The sequence below is a fragment of the Myotis myotis genome, unplaced genomic scaffold, assembly GCF_014108235.1.
Source record: "Myotis myotis isolate mMyoMyo1 unplaced genomic scaffold, mMyoMyo1.p scaffold_m19_p_1, whole genome shotgun sequence".
Lineage (NCBI taxonomy): Eukaryota > Metazoa > Chordata > Mammalia > Chiroptera > Vespertilionidae > Myotis > Myotis myotis.
In genome coordinates, this window is record NW_023416313.1 from 195,536,611 (window position 1) to 195,550,783 (window position 14,173).

Sequence of the window (14,173 nt, forward strand, 5' to 3'; positions counted from 1 at the left end):
CTCATCTCCTTCCTTAGAAACCCATCTACTTCCGTTTCCCAGAACTGCCTGGCCCGTTACTAACCAAAGCCTTAGCTCGCCCTGGGAGGCAGGGGTGCTGTGCGTTAGTGAGGCTCTCGGCGGGTTCTTGGTGGAGCCTCTTCTCTCATGGGGCTGTGGGGGGCTGTTTGTAAGGACTTTCCAGCGGCCTGAGGATGGTCTAGTCAAAGCTTTGGTGCCGAGAACAGATGAGACGGCCAAGCGCAGGCGTAACCCGGAGTGTGTGCATTGGTTACCTGTCGGCGTTGGCATCATTGGTGATTTTAATTTTCTTTTTGCAGATCTGAATTTCCTAAATGTTCATTATGGGAAAAGGGGCATGGGACCTTTTTCTTTCCTTAAAAAAAAATGTTATAAGTGTTGTTATCTCTTTCCTAATCTCTCCTTGATGGTAGTGTCCGTAAGAGACTTGGCGTCCTGAAGCCATTGTGAGGATGGAAGGGCTTACGCATATTCCCTACCATATGGCTCCTTCCTCTTTAGACTCCGTAGCTCTCTCGCTACCAAAAAGTCTGAAAAAAAAACTTTTTAGCAAAGCACATTTGACCAACCAGTGTGAGCAGCCCACCTGTTTTGCGAGAGTAGCAATTAAAATGTTGTCATTTAAACCCAGCAGCGATTACCATGGCAACTGTGTGTTAAGATTGTTTTTCCATTTCTTGCAGAATGGGTGGGGAGATGTGTGCCTTTTTAAGCTGATACAGATTTTTGTTGCTCTCCCTCTATCTGTGTTTTCTCAAGGTTATTCTGTAAGACCAAACAATGCTGCTAGTCATGCCCTTGGCTTGCTCTGGCCCTAGCCGGGTGCGTGACCCAGGGGTGGGAGAGTGGACTTGGAGATTTCAGCACCCGGAGAGCTAGATGTGAGGCCAGCCTCCTGCCTGTCCCTTTTCCTTCCCACCCGCCCCCTCATCCCACCTCTGGAGCCGGTGGCTGCTGTCCCAGGCCCTGCAGAAATGCCTCCTGCGGGTGGGGAGCTTCCCCAGGAAGCAGCAGCCGCTGTCCACTGGGTCAGTGGCCAGTCAGTAGCCTGTGTCCACAGCAGGCAGGCCCCGTGACTGAGCCGTGCGGGGTCATACTGAGCAGGTCCCAGAGGCAGCCACGCATGTGGGCACACGTTTGTTTTCAGATCTGCCCTCCTCATGTCACCAGTCTAGTCGGGGTTCAGGAGAAATGACTGATGTCATTGAGTCTCAAAATCAGGCTGGGACTGAGCCTGAAAGGGGTTGGACACAAACCCAGGTGCCCCTGTAAGCAGAGCCCCTCGGGGTCTCGTAGAGAACCGCTGTTGGGGGGGGAGGAGCTTTTAGATACTCTCGCTATGGTAAACCCTGAGAGGAGCTAGCAAGGGAAATGGCAAGATTCCTTCCTCTGCAAACTCCTGAACTCCACTTGTGCTACAAGAAATCATTTGTTCTGCAAAACGCAGAGGAATGGACTACATGACCTCTGCCCCTCCTAAGCCAGGAGGTCCAGAACAACAACAAAAACGGGGCAGCCCGGCTGGTGTGGCTCAGTGGTTGAGCATCGACCTATGAACGAGGAGGTCGCGGTTTGATTCCGGGTTGCAGGTTTGATCCCCAGTGGGGGTGTGTGCAGGAGGCAGCCAATCAGTGATTCTCTCTCCTCATGAATGTTTCTATATTTCCCTCTCTCTTCCTCTCTAAAATCAATACAAATATATATATATGTATTTTTAAAGGGGGCAGAAGCACCCCTGTCCTCAGGGAAATTTCTTCCTTAAGAGGAGGGAGGGAGGAAGATGCTCCTGTTATGCTCAGGGGCTTCCTATTTCACCGATTCTTGTAAACATGAAACAGAGAAATCGAATTTGACGAGACAGAAATCCCCTTGCCCGCGCGCCAATCTAAAATGTTTCTTCTGTCGGTTTATAGCACTTCATAAATAACCCATCGCCAAGATAACACTGCGACTCTTCCCCAGCACGGCAATCCTGCGGCATCAGAACAAAGACTGTGCGTGTGTGTGTGTGTGTGTGTGTGTGTGTGTGTGTGTGTGTGGAAAGGGCCGGAGAGATTCCTTTATGGGAAGGGAGAAAACTGAGATTAAACATTGCAAGGAGCCGAGAAGCAGGTCTCCTCCTTTCCTGAGGGCATAGCTTTGTGGCAGCGAGGGGCGGGCGGCCTGTGGAAGATGCTGAACCAGTGAATGGAGAGGCCTGCGGGCCGGGCCGGGGGAGGGGCCGCCGTGCGCCTGGGCGGTGGAGGTGCAGCCGGGAACTTGGAGCCCTCGCTAAGCATCGGGAATGATTTTTTTCTCATCAACAGTAAGTGCCATTTCAGTCATCAGCTCTGCCTGTGGCCGACAGGAGGCTGCTGTCTCTGTGTCTGGCTCCATCGCGGCCTCGTTGTGGTGACAATGGAGATTCCCGAGGAGATGGCTGTGGCGTGCGTGTGCCAGCCATCGGGGGATGGGTTCTCTCCCGTGTCAGCATGTGTGTGTGTCTGCAGCCAGCCTCTGACAAGCAGGGAGGGATGTGACTGCACGGTGTGCAAAATGGAAGTCCTCCGGCGACCAGACGCTTCAGAGAGGCAATTAGCTCAAATGCCTGGTCGTGTCCTTGCCCCTGACCAGGCGTCAGGATCCGGGAGCAATTGATTATCTTACGATAAAGATGTTTAGTCGTTTGAAAAGATGCAGTTGTTCAGAATCAGCACAGTGTTTTAAGCAACTGACAGCTGCCCACAGGTCTGAGAATCTGTTTATTTCTAGACACATTCAGATCTGTCAACCATCTCAGTTTCCCTGTGTGTATTTTAAGTCTATTTCCTCAGTATATTTTAAGGGAAGCTGTCCACATTGGCAGTGGAATTGTTTTAACTTATACTGCTCTGGGGCCTTATCATTTAACTGTAGACCCTTTGGCATGTAAGAGAATAGGACCAAAATGTAAATTATTCCTTGTACATGAATTTAATAGGTGAATCCTCCATCGTCACATCCTAAGACTTGGGCTTGATACGTAGCATGGTGCTAACCTGGCTTGATTTTGTTTGTTTTGGAGGGAGAGCAGGGCTCTTAAGTATTCCATTCTGATCCATTGCTGGTTAAGATGAAAGGAAAACTGTTCACCTTGGTTACTTTCTGCATTTCTGCCCACCGTCCCTGCAGAACTGCTTATGTGTAGCCACTCAGGCAAAATTCTTATCTTGTTTGGTTTCCTATAAGAATTTTTATTCGGGTCTTGCATCAGGCCACACAGGTGAAGAACTTCCCCTTTGCCCCTAAATACTTTGTTTTTTCATCCTGGGAACTAGAATGCAGCTCAGGAAGCCATGCTTACTTTTTTCTGGAGAAATAGAATTTGGTGAAATGTATACGTGAGCATCGTTAGCCTAGGCACCTGGGTGAACCATGGCAGGAACAGAGGTGCGAGCCGCCTCGGTGGCCTCGGTGGCGGATGACATGCAGTATTGAGGGTCGCTTCCCTGTGCCCAGCGCCTGGTGTCTGGATGGCTTTCCTTGTTGCTCAGCATTAACTCAAGAGTTAAACTTTTTCAAGAGCAATAATAATGGGGCCTGATGGGGAAGTCGGGGGCCTGGGGTGGCAAAGGACCCGTGCGCCCAGGCCTGGGAAAGGTGATAAGTAGATCTCCGTGTCTGTGCAGAAGAGAATGATACAAACCCAACAGCACATCTGCCGGCCCCGGGAGTAAGTGGTGACACAGTATCTGAGGAGCAGCGTTTATCTCTGTCACCGTGCTTTTGGACACAGAAACATGTTCAGTCCTGACCGGATGAATGTTTTGTAGCTTCTTGGTGACCTTCTTCTCTTTCCCTCCCACCTTCCCTTCCTGCCCTAAGGATGCGAGTGGTCTGTGTGCTTGTGCCCGCCGCCCTCCACTCGCCCAAAACGGAGCCAAGGTTTAGGAGCGCCTGTGACTCCCACGTGGCTGCAAGTTGTCTTGTGGCCTGATCGCTCGGAGATGCACTGATCTCTAACATACAGCATGGCCACCTGGCTTACGCGAGAACGAGTTTGAAGGCAGGAGTGAACATCGTTTACTCCGTCAGAAGAGAGGTAGTGAGCATCTCCTATACTGTGTTAGGATGTCTACATTAGCTCATGCGCTCTCTGGGAAGAAGACCTGTTTTCGGTGATCTTTGCAGCCTCAGGATCTGCACAAGACCCTAAGACGGTGGTTCTCAACCTTCCTAATGCCGCGACCCTTTAATGCAGTTCCTCATGTTGTGGTGACCCCCAGCCATAAAATTATTTTCGTTGCTACTTCATCACTGTAATGTTGCTACTGTTATAAATCGTCACGTAAATATCTGATATGCAGGATGTATTTTCATTGTTACAAATTGAACATAATTAAAGCATAGTGATTAATCACAAGAACAATATGTAATTATATATGTGTTTTCCGATGGTCTTAGGCAACCCCTGTGAAAGGGTCATTCGACCCCCAGGTTGAGAACCGCTGCCCTAAGACAAAGCAAGTGGTTAAATGTTTACTGAAAGGAAACCATGGAGAATCTTACATGGGTACCCAAAATTCAGCCCTTGGTGGACAGGCTTTACCCTCCCTTCCCCAGTTCATCCTGGAGCCAGGAGTCTAGACTTCTCATCATGTTCGCCAACGGGAACAAAAAGCACCCCGTACCCCCAGTATGTGCACATGAGCACGCGCAGGTTTATATGCGGTGCCACGAGGAAAGTGCTTAAGAACTGCAGCTCCGGGCCAGACTGCCCGGTGTGAATCCCGCCTCTGCCTGTTACTGACCATGTCGCTGGCCAAGTTATTTAATCTCAGTGCCTCCGTTGTTTCATCTGTCAAATGGGGATATTAGTAGTGCCGATCTCATAGCATTTGTGAGGATTGAGTAAGTTGCTAGCGTGCGCAGCACAACAGGCCAGGCACCAGCAAATGACAGCATGTTCTACATACGTCCCATTCGAGTGATAAAGTTTGTAAATTATAAAGCATACCCAGTGTAGAATTTAAAAAGAATGGGACAATAACAGGAAGTCTAATGTTTTATTCCTGCATCCCATTCGTGTGTCTTGAGCCCTCCATGTTGGATACCACCAGCCTGGAGTACCGGACCTGGGGAAGCCAAGAAAGCAGGTGGAATCCCTCCACCTGCTGCATGCTCCCCCCTCTGCTCATTGCACACCTCATCCTGGGATTAACAGGTCAATGCACCTCTCTATTTCTTGCACCAGGTCATTTTGTTGCTTGTTAGCTCCCTTCATTTAAAAACTTGCATTCTGGCTCTGTTTTTAGAACAGGAAGCTGGGTCCTGAGGCTGGAACAGGGCCGGGTGCGGGATGAAGCAGTGGGGCTGCCGCTCTGGGAGGCGGGACAGGAGAGCTGTGCAAAGGCTGCTGGGCCTGAGCTCCTATCTGTGGGGAAGCTCTCAGGGCTGGGCTGCTCCTCCAGACAGAGCCTTGCCAGGAGGTCACCCCTTGCAAACTTGTGGAAAACTTGTCCTATGGGCCTGGGAGTCCCGGCAGCTCGGGATTGTATGAGATGTTCTTTCTGGTCCCTGGTCCATCGGGGTCACAAGGCATTGGGGTGAGGAGGGTGTACTTCTGAAGCCACAGGAACAAAGGAGGGATCTAGGTTACAGCTGCATCCAGGCCTGGCCCTGGATTCCGTTACTTCCTTTTTAATAAATCATCTGAGGCTTTGAAGGGAACTCCTCATAGTGTTTCCAGTAAAATGTAATTTGGAAAACGTATCCCCTTGAAAGTCATATGACCATAGTTTCTGGGAATGTGTCTCTCTTAGGCACTGTGTCAAATGCCACTAATGTACTTATATCTCATTCAAATTAGTTGGCCACCAAGTGAAGGGAGGTACTGATCCTGTTGACACTGTTTTATAGATGAGATTAAACAGAGGCAGGATTCAAACTCAGACCCTGACCATAGTCTGTGCTCTTTACCACCAGACTCCACAGCCTACTTCTAAGCCTGCCTACCTCATAGCAGTGTTGAAAATGAAATATTTATGAATGGACTTTGTGAGGTCCAGTGCTGTATAAATGAGGCATCATCATAGCATCATGTAATCCCAGTTAGCAGTAATAAGAGCTAGTATCCTAGTGAGCACTTACTCTATACCAAAGGCTTTCCATGCATCTCATTTGTCTCACCACCACCTGCAAGGTGGATGACTTTGCAGATAACCAGGAAACCAGGAGTCAGGAAAGTCGGGTACCTTGCAGGGGTGCACAGTTCATAGATGATATAATGGGACTTAGAGAACAGAGTCTGGTCACCTCCAAAATTCTGGCCATAATTTCACCTGGATGTTACCTCCCTGAAGCTTGAGGGGCCTCAGAGGCCTATAGAAATGAGGGGGCTTGAGATAAAAGAATTTTCCCTAAATCATAAAACTAACTGGTAAAAGAGCTGGAGCAAGAAGTCCAAGGGTTGAGTTGGTCAGTTGTAGGATGCAAAAAATAAATACGCGCGCGCACACACCACTCTGTGGACTACTTAAATAGCTTGTGGTGGAAGTCTTATACACACTTATTCATTCAACCAAGACTTGGTGACACCTCCTGCCCGCCAGGCGTTTGGGAGGTGCTGAGCCCCACACAGCATGCGGCAGGCACAGCACAAGGCGGGAGGGCCCCGGTGTAGGGAGCACGAGGACAAGGGGCAGTGGCAGAAGTGGAGAAGGGAGGAGGAGCCCCTTTGCCGAGAGTGGGGTTGGAGGCAGAGGCCGCTGACCACTGGAGGACCTGAACGGTCGGGAGATTATCCTGGTTGTCAGGGAGGGCGAGGACTGTGCGGGGTTTGAGCGAGGATCAGGCTCGCCATCTCTAACGTATGCTAACGTATGTATACTTTGGCTACAGGACAGAGGTGGGGAGGAGGGCGAGGAGGGCGGGAGGAAGCTGCTCACAGGCAGGCAAGGAAGCGGTGACGGTGGTGCTTGCTGTGAGTGAGGGCCGGTGCCCCAGTTCCTGTTCCTGGTGCCATGAGATGGGGTTCTGACAGCCCCTCGAAACACAGTGTTGCTAAGAGGGGAATTCCCATTGCAGCCATTACTTCAAGTCACTGGATTTCACTAAAAATCCCACAGATCTCCAGAAAAAGCCCTCCCTCCCTCTACTTTAGGACTTCCGTGAAGGTGGTCTGTGGAAACGTTTTATTTCAGGATCTGTGTGGAGACTTTTCCCCTCAGCAGCTGTCATTCCCCCTTGAGTCAGGCGGATTGGGGAGGTGGATGGGATTAGAGCTGTGCTCGAAAGTGTAAGCACCCGCCCCTCAGACTAGACGTGGGGGGTTGGTACATGTTCTGTGCTGCTCAAGAGGGGAGTCCCAGGAGAGGCATCATGGGTCAGACACCACCGAGTGAACCAGGCGTGTGGCTCTTCAACCCATCAGGGTGCTTTTATTCACTGGCTGCTGCAGTCTCGGGGTGCCCAAGACAGAGCGGGGGAGGTCAGGTGAGGCCTTGTAACCTAGAAAGATGGGCTGGGCCCCGAGAACCCCACTCTGGGAATGATAGGACTTCATCTTTGTTTGGGAGATTAACTCTGAGTCCACTTGAAAATCAACAGCAACAGCAATTTTGTAAAGTGTCACAGACTCTGTGAAAGCTCCTATCTGGTGAGAGTTGTTCTCGCTGTAAAATCAATGACCAGTATAGGTTGTGTGTTTTTCCCCCCATTTATCTTTGCTGTTTAAAGCATTGCAGATGTCTCCCTTTCCCCCGCATTGACCCCTTCTCCCCGCTCCCGCCACCCCCTCCGTTCATCAGTTTATTTCACCCCCAACACCCACTGGAGCCTTCTCACCCCTGCGTGTTGCACCTTTGTGTTCCACCTCCTTTTTCTCTTTCCTGCACATGTTTAGGGTGAAGAAGCTGAAGGAGACGTTTGCTTTTATTCAGCAGTTAGACAAGAACATGAGCAACCTTCGCACCTGGCTGGCTCGCATTGAGTCTGAGCTCTCGAAGCCCGTGGTCTATGACGTCTGTGACGACCAGGAGATACAGAAGCGGCTCGCCGAGCAGCAGGTGGGCCGTGAGGAGTGGGCTTTTGCGAGGAGGTGGGTGGGCCTGCCGCCTGCCCGCTCACACCTGCCTCCTCTTGGCTGTGTGCTCGCACCGTCACGTTTCATGACGCTGGTTGGTTTTTCCAGGGAAAGCCGACTGCCTGTCCATGTTCTTGGACGTGGAGGCCTCCCTCTCCAGTGCCTACCGCTCCACCGCCATTCACATAGTTCTCTGTGAAATACTTAGAATAATGTTTAAGGTGCTGACCTTCATCTTAGTGGCCAACAGGTTTTTTATTTTGTGGTTTTTTTTTTTAATTTTGATCTTTGTTTTGTTTTTGTTAACATAGGGTTGGGCAAATGTAGGTTTACAGTTGTGAGAATGCGAAACACAGAGTTTATTCTTGTATTATTATTTATTAGTTATTGTATTATTTGTTTTACAACTGTAAACCCGCTTTGGCCCACCCCTGTATAGTTTTGGAAGGCAACAAATTGAAAGAAAAGCCATTTTTCTCACCAAGGATAATACTCGGTGTCTGATGGAGTTTTTAAAAAAGTAAATAAAACAGAAAAGGTGTAATAAGGAGCAAGCCTGGACCAGTAGCTCAGGGAGCCACCCTGCAGTGCTCCCTGCCTTCCTGTCATCTCTTACATACCCTCGGAGTCAACCCTGGAAATTCCCTTGAAACCACTGAGTCCTAAATCATACTAGCCTGGGGTACTCTTTAGATCACTGACTCATCAAATCCACTTTCCTGCCCTCCACGGGCTCACTTTCACCTGCTTTCTCATTGCTATCCCTGAGCTTGTCTTTATTGGTAAAATCGTTGTTTATATTATTACTAGTGGCCTGGTGCACAAAATTCGTGCACATTAAAAGGGAATTAATTAGAGGAAATATTTTATATTGCTATTTGCCCTTTCTCTATAAGAGAAGTGTCAGAGATGAAAGAAAATTAGTAAAATGTATATGAAAATCTCCCTCCTGTCAGAGTCTGGGGCACGCAGCGGGACCTAGACTCAATTCCCCACCCACCACCCGCACGCGCTTCAAAAACACAGGAGACCCAGACCCGGCCAGCCCCACCCACCCACATTGGGAGAGAACCAGACCCGGCTGGCCCCACCCCCATCAAACCCCTCCAGGTGGGGGACACAGCCTCAAGTCCCCCAGCCCAGCACCGGGACGGGGGCCGTGGCCTGAGGTCCCCCGGCCCGGCCAGGCGCCATGCAGCCTCAGGTCCCTGCTGTTGGGTCGTGACATTACAGCATTCCTGGCTATTTTGCATATTCCTCTATTATATAGATGGATTTCAGTAGCTTTCCTTTGCCTCTGTTCTTCTCAGACCCGTGAGCAGATTCTGTTTTGACCAGATAAGCAATGTGGCTGTCATCGGGCTCTCAGACTCGAATCTGCTCTCATCGTTACCTTGCCCTTTCCAGTTCCTGGAGCTCTCCCGCATCTCTTGGCTCACGGCCCCTTCCTCCTTCTTCAGCACCAGCATTTTGCCTTTCTTCATCGTCACTTTTCCCCCTCACTCTTTACCTCCCTCTTCCACTTTTAAGGACCCTTGGGCCCACCCAGATAATTTAGGATCATCTTCCTATATTAAGGTCAGTTGAATAGCAACCTTAACTCTCCATTGCCATGGACACTAACATAGTCCCAGGTTCTGGGGATAAGGGGATGGAGGTGGGAGGATATTCCATCTACCACAGATGTCCTGAGGAAACTCAGTATTTTTGTGTGTGTTTTAATTTACCATATGTTTATTCTTCTAAGACCAGGCCTTAAATGCTCCATCAAAAACACTACAAATGTGTCACACACACAAATTATGTATGGGCCATTCCTAAAAACCGTACTTATGTTTCTGTCACTAATTAAATGTAATAAATTGCTTAATTGCTTCGAGAAATAAAACCTGAATGAAGCAGGGGGTCCTGCGGGGGTGAGACCAATGGAGCCCTAACGAAGCATGCCCGACTCCGGAGAAGATAAATCTCCTGAGCTCTTCCCACACCTGAACACTTGGGATCAAGCCCGCAGCCCACAGTGGTCAAGGGACATGACGTCCTTGAATTCTCATTGGGATGCCCCCGGGGCTCTGGTGTGGCAGGGTCAGGCCTTATTAAGAGTCCCTTCTGTTCCTCCTCTTGTGGGTAGAATCACTTTAGGTGGTGAGGGTTGTGTGGTTTCAAATGTAGAGAAGGTGCGACCTTTGACACCTTAAATGAAGACCCACTTGTATTGAGCCATCAGCATCACTCCCCCTTTCTTTGGTTCCCTGATTCCCATGGGGTGCCAGATGGTGGCTTGGGGGGAATTGTTGGCCCCACCATTCCGTAATTACCAACAGCTTCCTCCCCAGTGGCCAACTCAGCTTCATGCCCACCCCCTAAACCACTGCACTCCCCAAGACCACGCTGATGGACTTGTCCGCCACCCCCACTGCTCCCAGGGAGACCTTCTGAGACCACCACAGGCACCCCACCCTTGGGATTTTCTGGCTGCTCAGCCTGGCTTTCTTCTCTCCCCCTTATCTCATTGTTCCAGTCCCTTTTGTGCACTCACTCTTCCTGGCTGCATTGCCCGGCTCTAGTTTCATGCCCCCCCATCTCCCCTCCCTGTCCCCCATCTCCCCTCCTTGCCCCTCATCCCCCTTCCCTGTTCCCCCATCTCCCCTCCCTGATCCCCACCTCCCCTCTACCACCCATCTCCCCTCCCTGTCCCCCATCTCCCCTCCCTGTCCCCCCATCTCCCCTCCCTGCCCCCATCTCCCCTCCCTGCCCCCATCTCCCCTCCCTGCCCCCTATCTCCCCTTCTCCCCCCATCTCCCTTCCCTGTCCCCCCATCTCCCCTCCCTGTCCCCCATCTCCCCTCCCTGTCCCCCATCTCCCCTCCCTGCCCCCCGCCCCCAGCTTCAGTGCCCGGTCACCTGCTCTGGAGCAGAAACACAAGCCCAGCAGGAGCCCTTTCCAGGGCTGCTGGCAAAGTCTTCCACACGGTTTTGTGCTGTTTCTTAGGTCCAGCTCTTCAGATTACGTTGGAGCAGTTTTGTAAATCTTACTGCGCAAACGGTGCCCGAGTGGGTGCCCGTGGTAGGATTATTGTCAGTGTTCCTCACTGAGCACCGGTGTTAGGATTCCTTATTTATTATTTCAACACAGTGAAAAGGGATTTTCCTCCGTGTGGGTCTGAACCAGTAAGACTCCCGTGTCACCCTCGTCGTGTGACGGGTCCTCGCACCGACCCCGGGGAGACTCCGCCGCCGCCCTGCCCTCGCCACAGCACACCGGCTGGCGGCGGGAGAACTCTTTCTGTCTGACTAGACTTTGAGGAGCTCATTTTTCATCAGTTAGGACCCGTGTTGAGACCTGCTCGATTTAAAATATATTTGAGTTGCCATTTTATTCTTTCATGTCCACGTGAACACAGAATGCCCCAAAGTGTGCATTTATTAGAAGAAAAGAAAACATTAACCCTACCTATGAACACAACAGTAGTAACTCCAAAACTAGACACAGTGAGGCAGCCTGGCGTGCACACCTCGCTGCCGCCCTGCGGACAGAGGCCGCACTGTTATGGAGCAGTCCCTCCCGTAAACTGAGCTTTGTTGAACCCAGGGAACTTTCGTACCCTAGGAGCGGCGTATTTAACTTTGTTTCTGCTATTTCGCAATGTAATTGGAATACTAGGTTAGTGTGTGTCCAGCGTCACCCGTCACCGATTTTGGATCTCAGAAGCCTAGCTCGCCCAGAATCGCAAAACCAACAGCTCCTTCTCTCACCCCCCCCACCCCCCCCCCTCCCCCGTGCTGTGCAGAGGGAAATATTCTGAGTAACGCCTGAAAATACCATGTTCATTCTTTTTCTTTTTTTATAGAATTTGGTTGTTGTTGTTTACTTTAGAGAGGAAGGAAGGGGGAGAGGAGAAAGAGAGAGAGAGAGAGAGAGAGAGAGAGAGAGAGAACATTGATCAGTTGCCTTCCATTTACCCCCCCCCCCCCCCGACTGGGGCTTGAACCCACAACCTGGGTACGTGCCCTGACCAGGAATTGGACCTGCAACCTTTTGGTGTACATGACAACACTCCAACCAACTGAGCCAGGGCCAGGGCCAGGGCCATGTTTATTCTTAAACAGGGTTCCTATTTTTTCCTACAATCATGTATTTTTTCTTCATGAACGTTCCTCCCAAATTAGGGGAATGCATCACTATCAGCAGCACAGGACACGACTCGAGACCCTGTCCCCTCCCTGAGTTTGGCTGGACCCCATCAGTGGGTGGGGGGGCTCTCTACCTCTGAGTCCTCCCCTGGGGCTGTGGCGCCCTGGGCTGGGCTGCTGGAAGGCTGTGCACCATACGCTGCATGCACAGCCTGGCGTGTGAGGAGATAACAAAAGTCTTAAGAACTCTGTGACCATACAAGGTGAAGAGTTTATGTTGCTAACGTGTTCGGTTCTGCTGAAAGACTCGGTTTTCTGTGGAAGGCCTCCCCAAAGCCAAGTCTCCATTGGAGGCCCTTGGAGTCGGTGGTCAGGAGTAGACCCCATGCCTCTCCAAAGTCTGTGGGGTGGCGGCCTCTCAGGGCAGGGTCCCCTGCTCTCCCCCCGCCCCTCACATAGTCCATTCAACAGATCCATCCCAGTGTTGCCAGTGCTTGGGTTTTGTGTCAGAGGCTACAGCATGAGGGTTATGCAAAGATGAGAGACCCAGCCTGTGTTGCTGCTTCCAAGGTGGAAATGTACCCAGGGCTGTGCCCCCTGGGCTGGGAGGTGGGGAGGAGCGGGGACCCTTTGATGCCAACCCTCCCACCTCCACCCTCTCAAGGTGCTTCTTGCTCTCCTGTAATTGTAGGACCTGCAGCGAGACATTGAGCAGCACAGTGCGGGGGTGGAGTCTGTGTTCAACATCTGTGATGTCCTGCTGCACGATTCAGATGCCTGTGCCAACGAGACGGAGTGCGACTCCATCCAGCAGACCACCAGGAGCCTGGACAGGCGCTGGAGGAACATATGCACCATGTCGATGGAGCGGCGGATGAAGTGAGCACTGAGCTGCCCCTAAAGGTTTGGGGGGGGGGTGGATTTTAGCCAAAGTCGGTGCACCCTCCTGACCTAAATAAGCAGCTGTGTTCCGTTCCCTGCAGAGGCTGTTGGCAGAGAAGGCTCAGTAGGTGTAAGTGCTTATTAGAGAAATTCAGGGAGAACATAATGGGGTCACGTCTCTCCCAGCTCTCGGTGCCGCGGGTGTGACGTGGCTGGCTGTCCCCCGCGTGCAGCCCTGTCCCCGTTGTCAGCTTCTGAAGCAGGGCTCTGAGGGGCTCGCACTGCCGGGAGGAAGTCCTGACCCAGAGCAATGGGCCTGGATACCTCCTGGAAGGCGTAGCCTCGTCTCTGCCCCTAGGAGGGCCGGTGCTGGGAGGGGTGGGACCAGTCCAGAGAGAATGTACGGCGAAATGGGCGAAATGGGCAGCTTGCACTAAGTTGCCTCCTTGCCGTCAGAATTGAGGAGACCTGGCGCCTGTGGCAGAAGTTTCTAGATGATTACTCCCGCTTTGAAGACTGGCTCACGTCCGCCGAGAGGACAGCGGCCTCCCCCAACTCCTCGGAGGTGCTCTACACAGTCGCCAAAGAAGAGCTGAAGAAGTTTGAGGTAAGACCCTCTCCAGCCCTGTCCTGGGGGCCCGCCTGCGGCAGGCTCGGGCCCCACCGCTGCCCAGGGGCCCGCACAGCCTGCCACCAGCCGCACGGGGCGGGCCCAAATGCCTGTCCTTTAGCTAGGGGCAGGGGAGCGGGCAGGGCAAGCCCCCACCCCCCACCCCCGCCATTTTAGTGTGGGGGTGGCCGCGGGCCCTGACGCCGCTCTGTGCCCCGCAGGCCTTCCAGCGGCAGGTGCACGAGAGGCTCACGCAGCTGGAGCTGGTCAACAAGCAGTACCGGCGGCTGGCCCGCGAGAACCGCACCGACACGGCCAGCCGGCTGAAGCAGATGGTCCACGAGGGCAACCAGCGCTGGGACGGGCTCCAGAGGCGGGTCACGGCCGTCCTGCGGAGGCTCAGAGTAACGCTCAGCCCAGGGGTGCCAGGGAGGGGCGGCACGGGGCAGCAGGCTTGCCACAGGCCTCAGCTGTCTGAAATCCTTC

The 14,173-nt window shown here is 52.1% G+C and overlaps 1 protein-coding gene across 14 annotated transcripts in view; it reads left to right on the top strand.

Moving 5' to 3' along the window:
* Positions 1-14,173, top strand: part of SYNE2 (spectrin repeat containing nuclear envelope protein 2) — a 301,595-nt gene that overhangs the window by 270,129 nt on the left and 17,293 nt on the right. For 13 of the 14 annotated variants that reach the window (XM_036309562.1, XM_036309545.1, XM_036309573.1 and 10 more), the window contains 4 exons: positions 7,883-8,045; positions 12,887-13,074; positions 13,534-13,684; positions 13,909-14,091. In XM_036309562.1, coding sequence (XP_036165455.1) covers positions 7,883-8,045; positions 12,887-13,074; positions 13,534-13,684; positions 13,909-14,091 — 685 coding nt within the window. Of the gene's footprint in view, positions 1-7,882; positions 8,046-12,886; positions 13,075-13,533; positions 13,685-13,908; positions 14,092-14,173 lie in introns of those variants that run through there. The other variant, XR_004967589.1, reaches the window with a different exon arrangement.